This window comes from Mirounga angustirostris, unplaced genomic scaffold, assembly GCF_029215605.1.
Source record: "Mirounga angustirostris isolate CCGP_5_RB_7025 unplaced genomic scaffold, mMirAng1.0.hap1 SCAF_7, whole genome shotgun sequence".
NCBI classification, from domain to species: Eukaryota; Metazoa; Chordata; class Mammalia; order Carnivora; family Phocidae; genus Mirounga; species Mirounga angustirostris.
In genome coordinates, this window is record NW_026991715.1 from 55079430 (window position 1) to 55093588 (window position 14159).

Below are 14159 nucleotides of genomic sequence, written 5' to 3' on the forward strand. Positions count from 1 at the left end.
GCAACTATATGCCAGCAAATTAGACAATCTGGAAGAAATGGATGCATTGCTAGAGATGTATGAACTACCAAAACTGAACCAGGAAGAGATTGAAAACCTGAACAGACCCATAACCAGCAAGGAAATTGAAGCAGTAATCAAAAATCTCCCAACTAACAGGAGCCTGGGGCTTCCCAGGGGGAATTCTACCAAACATTTAGAGAAGAATTAATACCTATTCTTCTGAAGCTGTTTCAAAAAATAGAAATGGAAAAAGAATAGAAATGGAAGGAAAACTTCCAGACTCTTTCTATGAAGCCAGCATTACCTTGATCCCGAAACTAGACAAAGACCCCAACCAAAAGGAGAATTACGGACCAATATCCATGATGAACATGGATGCAGAAATTCTCACCAAAATACTAGCCGATAGGATCCAACAGTGCATTATTCACCATAGCCAAGTGAGATTTATTCCTGGGCTGCAAGGGTGGTTCAACATCCACAAATCAATTAATGTGATACAATACATTAATAAAAGAAAGGGCAAGAACCATTTGATCCTCTCGATAGATGCAGAAAAAGCATTTGACAAAGTACAGTATCCTTTCTTGATTAAAATTCTTCACAGTGTAGGGATAGAGGGTACATACTTCAATATCATAAAAGCCATCTATGAAAAACCCACAGTGAATATCATTCTCAATGGGAAAAAACAGAGCTTTTCCCCTAAGGTCAGGAACACAGTAGGAATGTCCACTATCACCACTGCTATTCAACATAGTATTAGAAGGTCCAGCCTCAGCAATTAGACAACAAAAATAAAAGGCATCTGAATTGGCAAAGAAGTCAAACTCTCACTCTTTGCAGATGACATGATACTCTATGTGGAAAACCCAAAAAACTCCACCCCAAAACTGCTAGAACTCATACAGGAATTCAGCAAAGTGGCAGGAATATAAAATCATTGTGCAGAAATCAATTGCATTTCTATCCACTCACAATGAGACAGAAGAAAGAGAAATTAAGGAGTCAATACCATTTACAAATGCACCAAAAACCATAAGATACCTAGGAATAAACCTAACCAAAGAGGCAAAGAATCTGTCCTCGAAAACTATAGAATACTCATGAAAGAAAGTGAGGAAGACACAAAGAAATGGAAAAACGTTCCATGCTCATGGATTGGAAGAACAAATGTTGTTAAAATGTTTATGCTACCTAGAGCAATCTACACATTTAATGCAATACCTATCAAAATACCATCAACTTTCTTCACAGAGCTGGAACAAATAATCCTAAAATTTGTATGGAACCAGAAAAAAACCCAAATAGCCAAAGGAATGTTGAAAAAGCAAAGCAAAGCTGGTGGCATCACAATTCCAGACTTCAAGCTCTATTACAAAGCTATCATCATCAAGACAGTATGGTACTGGCACTAAAACAGACACAAAGATCAATGGAACAGAATAGAGAGCCCAGAAATGGACCCTCAACTCTCTGGTCAGCTAATCTTCAACAAAGCAGGAAAGAATGTCCAATGGAAAAAAGATGGTCTCTTCAACAAATGGTGTTGGGAAAATTGGACAGCCACATGCAGAAGAATGAAACTGGTCCATTTCCTTACACCACACACAAAAATAGACTCAAAATGGATGAAAGACCAAAATGTGAGACAGGAATCCATTAATATCCTAGAGGAGAACACAGGCAGCAACCTCTTCGACCTCGGCCGCAGCAACTTCTTGCTAGACACGTCTCCAAAGACAAGGGAAACAAAGGCAAAAATGAACTATTGGGACTTTATCAAGATAAAAAGCTTTCTCACAGCAAAGGAAACAGTCAACAAAACCAAAAGACAAATGAAAGAAGGGGAGAAGATAGTTGGAAATGTATTATCAGATAAAGGGCTAGTATCCAAAATCTATAAAGAACTTATCAAACTCAACACCGAAAGAACAAATGATCCAATCAAGAAATGGGCAGAAGACATGAACAGACATTTTTCCAAAGAAGACCTACAAATGGCCAACCAACACATGAAAAAATGCTCAACATCACTCAGCATCAGGGAAATAAAATCAAAACCGCACTGAGATACCACCTCACACCAGTCAGAATGACTAAAATTAACAAGTTAGGAAAGAACAGATGTTGGCGAGGGTGCAGAGAAAGGAGAACCCTCTTACACTGTTGGTAGGAATGCAAGCTGGTACAGCCACTCTGGAAAACCGTATGGAGGTTCCTCAAAAGGTTGAAAATAGAGCTACCCTACGACCCTGCAATTGGACTACTGGGTATTTACCCCAAAGATACAAATGTAGTGATCTGAAGGGGTGCCTACACCCCAATGTTTATAGCAGCAATGTTCACAGTAGCCAAACTACAGAAGGAGCCCAGATGTCCATCAACAGATGAATGGATAAAAAAGATATGAGATATATGTATACACACACACACACACACACACACAATGGAATACTACTCAGCCATCAAAAAAAGAAATCTTGCCACTTGCAACAACATGGACAGAACTAGAGGGTATTATACTAAGCAAAATAAGTTAATCAGAGAAAGACAATTATATGAACTCATTCATATGTGGAATTTAAGAAACAAAACAGGATCATAGGGGAAGAAAGGAAAAAATAAAACAAGATGAAATCGGCGAGGGAGACAAATCATAAGAGACTCTTAATCATAGGAAACAAACTGAAGGTTGCTGGAGGGAAGGGGGATGAGGGGATGCGGTAACTGGGTGATGGACATTAAGGAGGGCATGTGATGTAATGAATACCAGGTATTATATAAGACTGATGAATCACTGACCTCCATCTCTGAAACTAATAATAAAAATAAATAATTTACCATTTTGAAAGATTAAAAAAGCTTCACAAAGACATCCGACCAAAATATGCAAATTAACTGTATAGTTCTTTAAGGTCAATATTAATAAACAACCCCCCACAGGCATATTTTGCATTATCTTACTATTCCAATTAATTGCCAACTATTTTCAACCAGATAGTTAACTCAGATTTGATGTAAAGAGATGACTTTGTATGGAGAACCATAGTTTCCTGATCTATATAGACATAAAATTTAAGAAAACCTCTGTGTGTAATGAACACATTTCGCTAACATGTGATTTTAAACCAATGTGAATTTTTGTGCTTGGGCTGTGAAGTAAAGATAGTAGGTATGTATTAAAGATATTCTGATATAGTGCCTTTATAATAAACTAGTCCATAAATTTAAAAAATAAAAATGAATAGTTTAAACTCTCTGGAGCGCCTGACTGGCTCATTTCGAAGTGTGTGTAACCCGATCTCACAATTATGAGTTCAAGCCCCATATTGGGTATAGAGACAACTTAATAAACCTTAAGAAAAAGAAAAGTTTAAACTCCGGAAAGAGGAGTTTAAACTCTGAAAAGCAAGGTGCAGTTACCACACCTGAACTGAAGAAGGTAGACACTAATCAATAGAGCTATTGAATTTTTGGTTATGCATGGAAAAGAGAAGTCTACTCAAGAAGTCTACCCAAGAGTTCTGTTAATGGTTAGTTACGTGTTCATGAAAGTGGCAGAATGAGAATAATACAACAGCATGGTTCAGTGGACAGGCTCTGGAGTCAGGTACATCTGGGCTTAGGACCTGCCTTTGTTCATTACGACCTCTGTGACCTTGGATATACTTAACTTGACTTAAGCCTGTTCCTTTTCTGTAAAATGGAAATGATAATAGTCCCTACTCATGGAATTCAATGAGATGTTACATTTAAAGCACTTATTATAATAACTGGCTCATAAAAGTGCTCCGTAAATGATAACAGGGTTGCTGTTACTACTAGGCACAGTTGAGACTTTGAAATTACACAGATTTGGTTTTGAATGCCCAATCTGCCAGACACTGGCCAGGCAAGTACTTAACCTCCCTCAACCTCAGTTAATATAAAATGGAGTTAATATCTACCTCATACTGCTGTTGTGAATATTAAATGAGTTGAAGTATATGGGAAGTACCTGGTTGTAGATTGGATTGGGTTTTGAAATTGGGTTTTCCTTCTTATCACCTGTTCATTCTGATACTAGACTCCTTTTTTAAATTTTTTAATGTTTGTATTTGAGTCACATGTCTAGTCATCTTTAAAGGTCTTCCTGAAAGGGCACTCTAAGAATATATTTATTTAAATTTCCCTTAGTACCTGTTTTCCCTTTTCTTTTTTGTTGTTAATCTTTTTTGCTTTTAGATGACAATAAATTGTAATGCCTGAGGATTATAATTTTAACCTCTTAGCATAATTCTTCCAAGTGGTGAACTAGATCATTCAATCAATCAGGATGATTTAAAACCTATTATGTGCCTCACATCTTGTAACATTGGAGGAGCCATATGCTGTGGTCCCTTCCCTTTAATCTGAGCGCCTTTCAAATAGCTTGGGCTGCACAGTTGGGTTTTGCTTTTTCTGCTTTTCGTTCTTGAGCCTTGATCTCTGATTACTTTGTAGAATTTCTTAAAGGACTTTGTAGTTTCACTGATAGCTATAATTTAACAAGCCTGTTGACATTTTGATTCTTTGACATTAAAATACCTCATTTTTTAAGTTATTAATAATCTGCTACCTTTAGACTTTGCCTTTTTTCTTTCATACCTGAACTTTGATTTGATTTCTCATAAAAGTTTTATTAAGTATCTTTAAAAAAAAATAGGAGTCTCTTCTTAGCCCTTTGGATATCTCTAATTTTTTTTTCTTCCTTGTTCATCGTAGCATCTTTTTGTAAAAAGCCAGTATAAGAGACATTGACTTTGGAAGTCTACAAATCTGATTCACATTCAGCAAATGACTTAAGTTGTATTTTGTTTTATCTGTTTGTCAAATGAAGATAATACTTACCACCTAGTTACAACAAAGGGTTGTTGTGAAGATTAGATTTAGAATATCTTGAACTCGTGAACTCAGCACTATCAAAATATCTCATTTATATTATATGTTCCCAATATACATACTGCTTTATTTATTTTTATTTATTTATTTTACAATAGTGAAATACGATTTTTACTTTTCTCTTTTACCTCATGACAAAGGTATCAAATATATGTTATTCCTTTAGAATACAAATGGTTTTATTTACGGTTAGTTTCCCAGTTTACAGAAATTGATGTTTCTATTAGAAAGGCAGTATATCAGAGGCTTAGAGACGGGACTCTGGAGCCAGATTATTTGGGTTTGAATCAGGGCTTCGTTTATTATGTAAGTAACCTTGGGCAAGTAATTTAACTTCTTGGTGCCTCAATTTACTTATCTGTAAAATATAGGTAATTTTAATACATCATAGAGTTCTGAGGACTAAATTAGCATATATAAGTGTTTAGGACACTGCCTGGTTCTCAAAAACATTAGCTATTGGTATGTTTTTAAGCTATTGGTATTTTTTTAAGCTATTGATACTACTGACAAAATAATAGATGTGTTTATCCCTTTAACATGTAAATACCAGATTTTGTGGTAGTATTTTGGCTCTCTGTGAAGGATGACACCCTTTCCCCTAACAAACTGGAACTCTTATTTTCTTTTATTTACTTAAGTAATCTCTGCACCCAACGTGGGGCACAAACTCACAACTCTGAGATTGGAACTCCATTTTATCTATCTATCTATCTGTAGAGAGCGAGATAGCTCGAGTGGGGAATGGAAAAGGCAGAGGGAGAGAGAGAATCTTAAGCAGGCTCCACACTTAGTGCAGAGCCCAACGTGGGGCTCGATCTCATGACCCTGAGATCATGACCCTAAATCAAGAGTCAGCTTCTTAACCCACTGAGCCACCCAGGCTCCCAGAACTCCATTTTAAATTCAGATTGGACAGTAAGGTCTTCCGTGGCCCCTACCCCTCCACTGATTTCCCACATTGCAGTCTGATGGGTTTTATATAGGAATGATTTTTTGTTAGGAAAATATTCTGCTTATTGTGAAAGTTAACGTAATACTGAACAGCAGAAAGTTAACCTCTCCTTTCTCATTTCTACTTCCTAGGAAGAGTAATTGTTTTCTATATTTGTATTTGATCATGTCTTCTATTAGTTTATAACCCTTCTCACAAGCTTTCTATTAGTCTTAGGATGCATTCCAACTCTTAACATGGCTGTGAGGGCCTCCTAGCCCTTGCCTTCCTCTCATTTTTTCTTTTTTTGGTAATTCCTGTTCGATTCTCAAGTAAAAAGTCACTTCTTCAGGGAGGCTCTTTCCTGACCTCCTAAAGGGGTAAGCTTAATGTCCCCCCAGCCCTTTTACTTGTTCTACCATAGTCGTTCCCCTACAATAGTGCTGCTGTCTGGGGTGAGGGTGGGGGTCCTAGAATTGGTGAAGTGCTATTGGTATTTAGTCAGTGGGGCTGAGGGATTCTAGATGTTTACCATTAAGAATTATCTTAAGCCCTGAATGACTTTTGACTCTCCCACTTAGATGGTCACATAGGTGAAAAAATGTCAGCCTAAAGCCTAATAACATGATTTTACATATACACATGGAATTTTTTGCAGGATTTTTATTAAATGTTGAGTTTTCCGGGAATAAAACTACTGTACTACTGAAGGAAGAGTATGCCTTGTGTTCTTTGGAGTTGTTCACCATTTTGGGAAATTATGTCAATGATAGCAACAGTTATCACATTCTTGTAATTCACCATAGAGGTGGAAACATCTGACTCAGTAAATATTTTTTTGAATGTAATTGAAATTAGAAGGAAAAAAAAGCTCTGAACCAAAGGTGGGGGGGTAAAGCGTGTTTCTCTTTCCTGGCAGAATATATTTGTGTTCCTCTCTGTCCCTGTTGCACCTTATTCATATTCTTCATTCATAGGCCCCACATCTGTCTCTCTCATTAAATCAGAGCTTAATGAGGGCAAGAACAATATTTTACTTACCTTTGAATCTTTGTTGCTCATTGAGCACATGGTAGTTGCTCAGCTTAATATTCAGTTGAATTAATTGCAACAGCAATAGTATTTATTCAACAAATATTTATTGAATCAGACTCTGCTAGGCAAAGAGGACAAAAAGATGCTGTCCCTCTTCTCAAGGAATACATGATCTATTGCTAAGACAGAACTGGAAATAATTATAATATAATATGATAGTTTCCTAAATGGCAATAGCTATAAACTTTAGATCTGTAATGAAAAAAACATGTAAGTCTTATGGGGAAGTCCTGGAATAATATCATGGAAGAAAAATAGTATCCGGTATCAATCATAGTGCCAAGGAAGACTCTCAATAAATATTTAGAAATTGGATAGATGAGCATAGCTCTGAAGAGTGCAAAGGAGTTTGCCAAACTGTCAAATGTAAAGAGAACATTGCAGTCAGGGAATCCTATTCAGAGGCTCAGAGGTATAAGAGGCTCAGGTGGTATTGGTGGAGCATAAAGTTTGAGGTTAAGTCATCAGAGAGAAAGCTGTTCCTAGAGGTGATGAACCAGATCATGAATGGCCTCTTCCATGAAAAAGAAGTTAGATTTTTATCTTGCAGGCAGTAGAAAACCAATGATGTGACAAGTAAAACTACTATATTTCAGGGGCACCTGGGTGGCTCAGTCAGTTAAGCAATCTGCCTTTGGCTCAGGTCATGATTTTGGGCTCCCTGATGAGCGGGAAGCCCGCTTCTCCTTCTCCCTCTGCTCTTCCCCCTGAACATTCTGTCTCTTTCTCTTTCTCTCTCTCTCTCAAATAAAGTCTTTAAAAAAAAAACAACAACAACTATATTTCAGATCATACCATATGCCAGGCAGGTACGTATAATCCTACTATAGAGTTGATATAGTCTCATTTTATAGTTGAGAAACTGAAGTTCAGTGAGATTAATTAACTTGCCCAGGTTTTCACAGCTACTAAGTGGAAAAACTAGGATTTAAACTTAGGTTGGTTGAGTCCAGACCTCCCATCTGCTTTTTAAACTATATTTTACAGCCCCTCCAGCAGGGAAGAAACTAGATTTATTTTTACTTTTTTCAACCAGTGTCTTTACCTCACATGATTTTCAACTCTGGCAAGTTCAAAATTGTTATGTACTTCTAAGTTCTTAACAGTTTGGGAGTCTTTCATTTGCTGAAGGCCCCAAATGGTATCTTACAGTAACTTAGCAGACTCCTTTCTATTCTGGTGTCATCTTCTATCTAGCTAGTTCAAGTAACTGTCTTGCCTAATGAGTCTTTGGGGGCGCCTGGGTGGCTCAGTTGGTTAAGCGACTGCCTTCGGCTCAGGTCATGATCCTGGAGTCCTGGGATCGAGTCCCACAATCGGGCTCCCCGCTCAGTGGGGAGTCTTCTTCTCCCTCTGACCCTCTCCCCTCTCATGCTCTCTCTCATTCTCTCTCATTCTCTCTCTCAAATAAATAAATAAAATCTTTAAAAAAAAAAAAAAAAGAGTCTTTGGTTGGTGGGAAGGGTGTTCACCATGGAATGCCATGGCCCAGTCAGCATGATTTGCATACTCTAGAAGAGAAAAATTTGAAGTACTACTTCCCTTTTTTGAAACATCTAGATCTTAGTCTTCAACATGAATAAAGAATAGTATAAAGGATTACTTTAAGAACACCCAGTGTCAATCTTGATATTCTATTTATTATGGATGTAGTTTACTATTTAAATAATGAGTTCTGCCTCAGAATTCTGGTGTCCTTGGTTAGCTTGAAGTACTTCATATGTTATCTAGATTTGTGATCCCTCTGGCTACCCTAGCAGAAGATTATTCCTAATTTTAATGGCTATGAAAATGTGGTAAGTTCTGGAGATAGGGTTGTGATTGCACAACAATGAGAATGTACTTGATGCCATTAAACTGTACACTTAAAATGGTTAAAATGCTAAATTTTATTTTATGTACACTTTACCACAATAAGAAAAATGTGGTATAGAAGTTCAAAATGACCTGAGATCTCTTATCAAGTAGTTTCCAAATATTTTTGAGAATCTTTTGTCCCCAATAACTTGAGTTCTAATCTTCATTCTACCTATCCCACCGTCATAGGCTGATCAAATTAAATGTTCTTAATACTAAACTCTTTGAAAAAAAGAATTCTACTTGGGTGCAGGGATAAAGACAGAAGCATGATAATGATATTATGGGGCACTCATCCTCGGAATGAATGTGATAAAGATGTCTTTTGGACTGGCTGCTATTGGCCCCAACTGCACTTTATTCAAAAGGGCAGCTAAGGAGTTAAGTAGGCTATCCAAATGTCACCTCCACTGGTGTGATGTGCATGGTTGCAGCTCCAACTCATAACTAAAGTTCAGATTTTTAGGTTCCCTCCTCTTAACCTCTCCCTGCCCCCCCTACCCCAGTATCAGGAGCAATTAAGTTTTCACCCATTAGATTCACAAAAATTAAAAGAATGTGCTGGTGAAGATATGGGAAACATTCATATTGTTGGTGAGTGTGAACTGCATAACTGTTTTTAGAAAGTAATGTAATAACTGTTAGAAATTTTTAAGTGCACGTACTTTTGGTCTAATAATCCCACTGGGTTGCCACGACTGTGTAGAGACATTAATACAAGATTATTTTTTGTGTGTGTTGTTTATTGTGGTTAAAAAAGAAAAAAAAGTAGAGGCATCCTGGAAGCCAGTCAAGAAGTGGTTGAACAAATTATGTTATTTTTGTTATTGTTATATGTTATTATTATATGTTATTGTTAATTATTATTCTATCCATTCTAAAGACCCATATGCAGCTATTAAAAATGAGTTAAATCTATACTTTGGCCGGGAATGATGGTATATTATGTGTTTAAAAGTTGTAGCATTAATAATTTGTAGTATGATCCTAAAACAGAACAAAACCAGAACTATATGTATGTTTGAGAAAGAGAAAGGTGTAGCAGGATTCATACCAAACTTATAACGGATTCGGTCATGAACATAAGCTTGGAGGTAGGATTGAATTAACTTTATGTGTACAACCATGTTGTTTGATTTGTTATAATTTTTGTAATTTTTAACAAATTTCTGAAGTAAGAAGAAGAGGAAAGGAGGAGAAGATCTATAACGATAGAAATTAATAATAGGGATTACTTTGGATGACAGAGAAATGAGTACAGTGGAAACCTTGGCACTGGTAATGATCTGTATTTTGATATGGGCATTGGTTACACAGGCATCTTCAGTTTGTAATAATCCATTTAGTTGTATGCCTTTGATTTGTATAGGTTGTGTATATGTCAAAGTGTATTAAAATTATGTTAGCAATACAAGGGAATATGATCATGTTTTTAAAAAATACTTTCAGTAAATACTTAATGATATATGAAGGTGGGCAAAAAACAGGACAATTCCCTTATAAAATATAATGTACATATAAGCACACAGTGAGGACTGGAATAAAAACACTACAATACTAACAGATACCATGTCTAGATGATTATTGTTTTTGTTTTTGGGTTTTCACTTTGGGTAGTTTAGAAGTCTGTAGGAGGTGGTGAGCAAAGCCGCATTAAAAGATACTAACCAGAAAATAAGGGTGAAGGAGAGAGGAAAGGTTTGAAAGATAAAAAAAGGAAAGAAAGAAAAACAATGCTAACTAGAGACATGCCCTAAGGTCAGGTAATTTTAACCCCTGCTAGGAAGGGACTCCTACTAGGAAGAGACTCCTACTAGGAAGGGACTAATTTCATCTGTCAAACTCTCATGTAGTAATAAAGCCATATGAAATATTCTTTCATCATACTGTTTGGTTTTTACAATTCTTAAGTTTTGTTTTTGTTTAAGCATTAGTTTTAATGGAACTGTGTCATTGATAAAATAGTTTCAACTGATTGTAGCAGATGCAACTCTTAGTAGCTTAAGAAACCTATTCTCCGCCCAGTCTTTGCTAATTAACCGTGGTAATTTGCTCAGATCTTTTTGAGCCATAGTTGGCACTTGGGAGCTAATAATACCTCCCTAGGTTGGCTTGAGAATGAAACGAGAAAATGTATGTGAGAACACTTTAATGGAATTAAACACGATCCACTTATAAAATTACATTATTTTTCTTGTTTTTCCTTCACCCCAAAGTCCTTAATTGTGAAAAGTGGTTATTTCAGATGGAATTTATTTCACTTGAGTTCAGAAGTTTAAGTTCATAAAAGAATGCAGTTTTTTCAATCACGTTCTGCATATGTAAATGCAACATTGTTTATCGAGGTGTGGGTTGTGATTACAATACAAATTTAATATTTTAGACCAAATATTAGTGCTATGTATATCAAATTGAAATGTAAACTTTTTAATTTTTTCTAAGTATTGTTGAGTTGTCAGGCATTATCAGGCTTTTTTCCCTATTCCAGTCATTCTTCATTATTCACTATGTTAACTTAAAATGACTAATACCCAAAATCAGATCTCTTCAGGTGTTTCGCAGGGGTTTCGATAAGAACTCGACTTCTGATGAGTCCTTAAATCAGTAATAATCTGGACAGAACTCCAGTTGGGTTGGGTTGGAGAAAACTGCGTGGCACTAGGACCCAGGGGGCTCCCGTGAGCGGATCTAGGGGCCAGATTGCAAATTCGCGGTGACTCAGTCTGGTCGGCTCCTTGCGCTCGGCGGCCGCGGCGGCAGCAGCAGCACCAGACGTTGGCGGCGGAGCTGCTAGGATCAGTTCCCCCGGGTTTCGCCGTCCGAGACTTCTTTCGGGGCACCCCAAGCAGGTCCGAGACGTCTGGGGAGTAAAGGGGTCGTTCTGGCGGGGAAAGGGGGGTTGCTCGGCGCGGGAAGCCCTCGGGCCTGTGCACGGGGAGTAACATTTGCTCCGTCTCTTCCTGTGTCTGGCTTTATTTGCAGCAAACCAAGATGGAGTATGAGTGGAAACCTGACGAGCAAGGGCTTCAGCAAATCCTGCAGCTGCTGAAGGAGTCCCAGTCCCCAGACACCACCATCCAGAGAACCGTGCAACAAGTATCCTTTCCGAGGCCTTGCCGCCGCCCGCGCAGCTCGCCCTGCGCGGGGCCCGCTCCTGGCGGCCGGGTGGCTCCTGCCGCCCCTCCCCCTCCTCCCGCTCCCCGGATCCCTCCGCCCTCCGCCAGCCCGCGGGGAGAGGCCCGCCCGCCGCCGCAGCTCCTGCCCGGCGCCTCGCGCACGCGGCCCTCGAGCCCGGTCCGGGGTGCTGCCGCCTCCGCCGGCTTCCGGCCCGCGGGAGGCGGGGGCTCCCGGCCGCCGCCCGCGATCGCGACATGTGCTCCCGCCGGGCCGCCACGTCCCCGCCCGCCCACTGCTGACCTGCCGGTGGGGTGGAGAGCGGCGCGGGCGGGCGCGGCCCGGGTGCGGCGCGGACCCCGGCCCCAGACAATGCGCCCCGCGCCGAGGGGGCGGCGGGCCGAGCGAGAGTCCGGGTGGAGGGCGCTGTGTGCGAGACGCTGCTCGCCGGCCGAGCGTCGGCCAGAAACGGGGTGGAGCTGGCGCGGGGTTTAAACTGCCGCCGCATTGGGCCTGGGGTTTCTTCGAGGCCCCTGCCGTAAAAGTGCTGGAGACCTGCAAGTGGGGGGCTCTCAGGTCTCACCCCGGAGCTGCTCTTGCTCACACCTGTTGCAAGCTTCCTGGCTTCCGAGTGAAATAGTCCTTTTGGCTCAAAGGCTGACTGCTCAGTTACTCCGTGTTTACCGAGTTTGCTGGGGTAGCGGTCATATTGCTACGGTTTTAGAGACCGAAAAGGTTAAAAGCAGCAGCAAAATCTCTGCCTTGTGTGCTGTGGTGCCCTGAACGGTGGACAAATGGAAGAGCTCTTACTGGATATGATAAAGGAGATGGAGTCACCCAGTCATAAATAAGCTTTTTCATTAGCTTATTTAGCCTGTTCCTTTGAGGCTAAAGAATTCTTTAAAAAAAAAAAATCTTAAAAGTCTGCTGTTTTTGCAGAAACAATTTGATTTTTATTGTTAGTGAACAGCAAAACTATAGAATTTGGTAAGTAAGCTCTTTAGTGTAGTTTGGGCTTACTTGAATATAATACACTGTAAAGGTGAAATTATATACAATTCCGTGAGAAACTCTGGTAGATAAGTTTTGAAGTCGAAGAAGTACTGCATTGCTGTAAGTTAAAACTTTAGGTGAGGAAATACATAGCTTCTTAGTTAATATACTAATTTAAAACCGGAGGGTATAATGCTGCTAATACGGAGGTAAGAATGGTAGCTTTGGGGTGTGTTGGACCTTGTATCTGAAGCCTTGCTGTAGCCCAGTCTTAGTTTGTGTTGTCATGGCTGTAGGAATGATAGAAGTTGATATTTAATGATTTACAGGTAATTGTATGACACAGTTATTTCTTAAGTTAGCCAAGCCCATAACCACCTTGTAATTTCTTCTATAACACTATATATCATTATTTCCTGTTTTGGTACGTATTTATTAAATACCTTTTATATGCCCAGTACTGTGCTTGGGTTGACAATCAATTTTACAGTTTATTCTGTGTGCCTGGAGCATAGTATGCCTTCTGCACAAGGAACAAATTAAATTTCAGTAGACGAATAAAAACACACATTGCTTTATATTTTTAAGTGCCTAATGATGGATGACTTTGTTCTTTTGTGTGTCCTTAGGAAGCATTTATTGTTGTTTTTGTATAGGCTTGAGCACCTTTTACAAGACCGTTTAGTAATATGGGTAGATGGCCCAAGTTGTAAGAAAGTAAATCTTACCAGGAAGTTTTTATGCAAAATTAGCACATCAGCTTCTTAATATTGGCTATTTACTAAAGAAAGAAACCACTGGATTTTTTTGGTCAAAGAAAGGAGACTTGGGAAATTTTCTAGAGAATGCCTTTTGCTAGTTAGTTTAATGTTCTGACCACTAACTATTGAGGGTATTCTAGTATGAAATAAATAGCTAATACAATGTACCTAGAGCTTGTACCATGGGTTTAATTAAAAAAAAATTTTAGGGCACCTGGGTGGCTCAGTTGGTTAAGCAACTGCCTTCGGCTCAGGTCATGATCCTGGAGTCCCTGGATCGAGTCCCGCATCGGGCTCCCTGTTCGGCAGGGAGTCTGCTCCTCCCTCTGACCATAACCCCTCTCATGTGCTCTCATTCTCTCTCTCTCTCAAATAAATAAAATCTTTAAAAAATAAAAATTAAAAAAATTTTAGATCCCAGTAAAAACATTTGAATATTTCTGTCTAATAAAATTAGGAGTGTTATTAAAAAGAATATT

General features: G+C 39.0%; 1 protein-coding gene across 2 annotated transcripts in view; it reads left to right on the plus strand.

Moving 5' to 3' along the window:
- TNPO1 (transportin 1) overlaps window positions 1-14159 on the plus strand; it is a 97176-nt gene that overhangs the window by 30960 nt on the left and 52057 nt on the right. Inside the window, exons 1-2 of one of the 2 annotated variants that reach the window (XM_045896315.3) lie at window positions 11301-11661; window positions 11795-11908. In XM_045896315.3, the coding sequence (XP_045752271.1) occupies window positions 11804-11908 (105 nt within the window). In that variant the 5' untranslated portion in view covers window positions 11301-11661; window positions 11795-11803. Of the gene's footprint in view, window positions 1-11300; window positions 11662-11794; window positions 11909-14159 lie in introns of those variants that run through there. The other variant, XM_045896309.3, reaches the window with a different exon arrangement.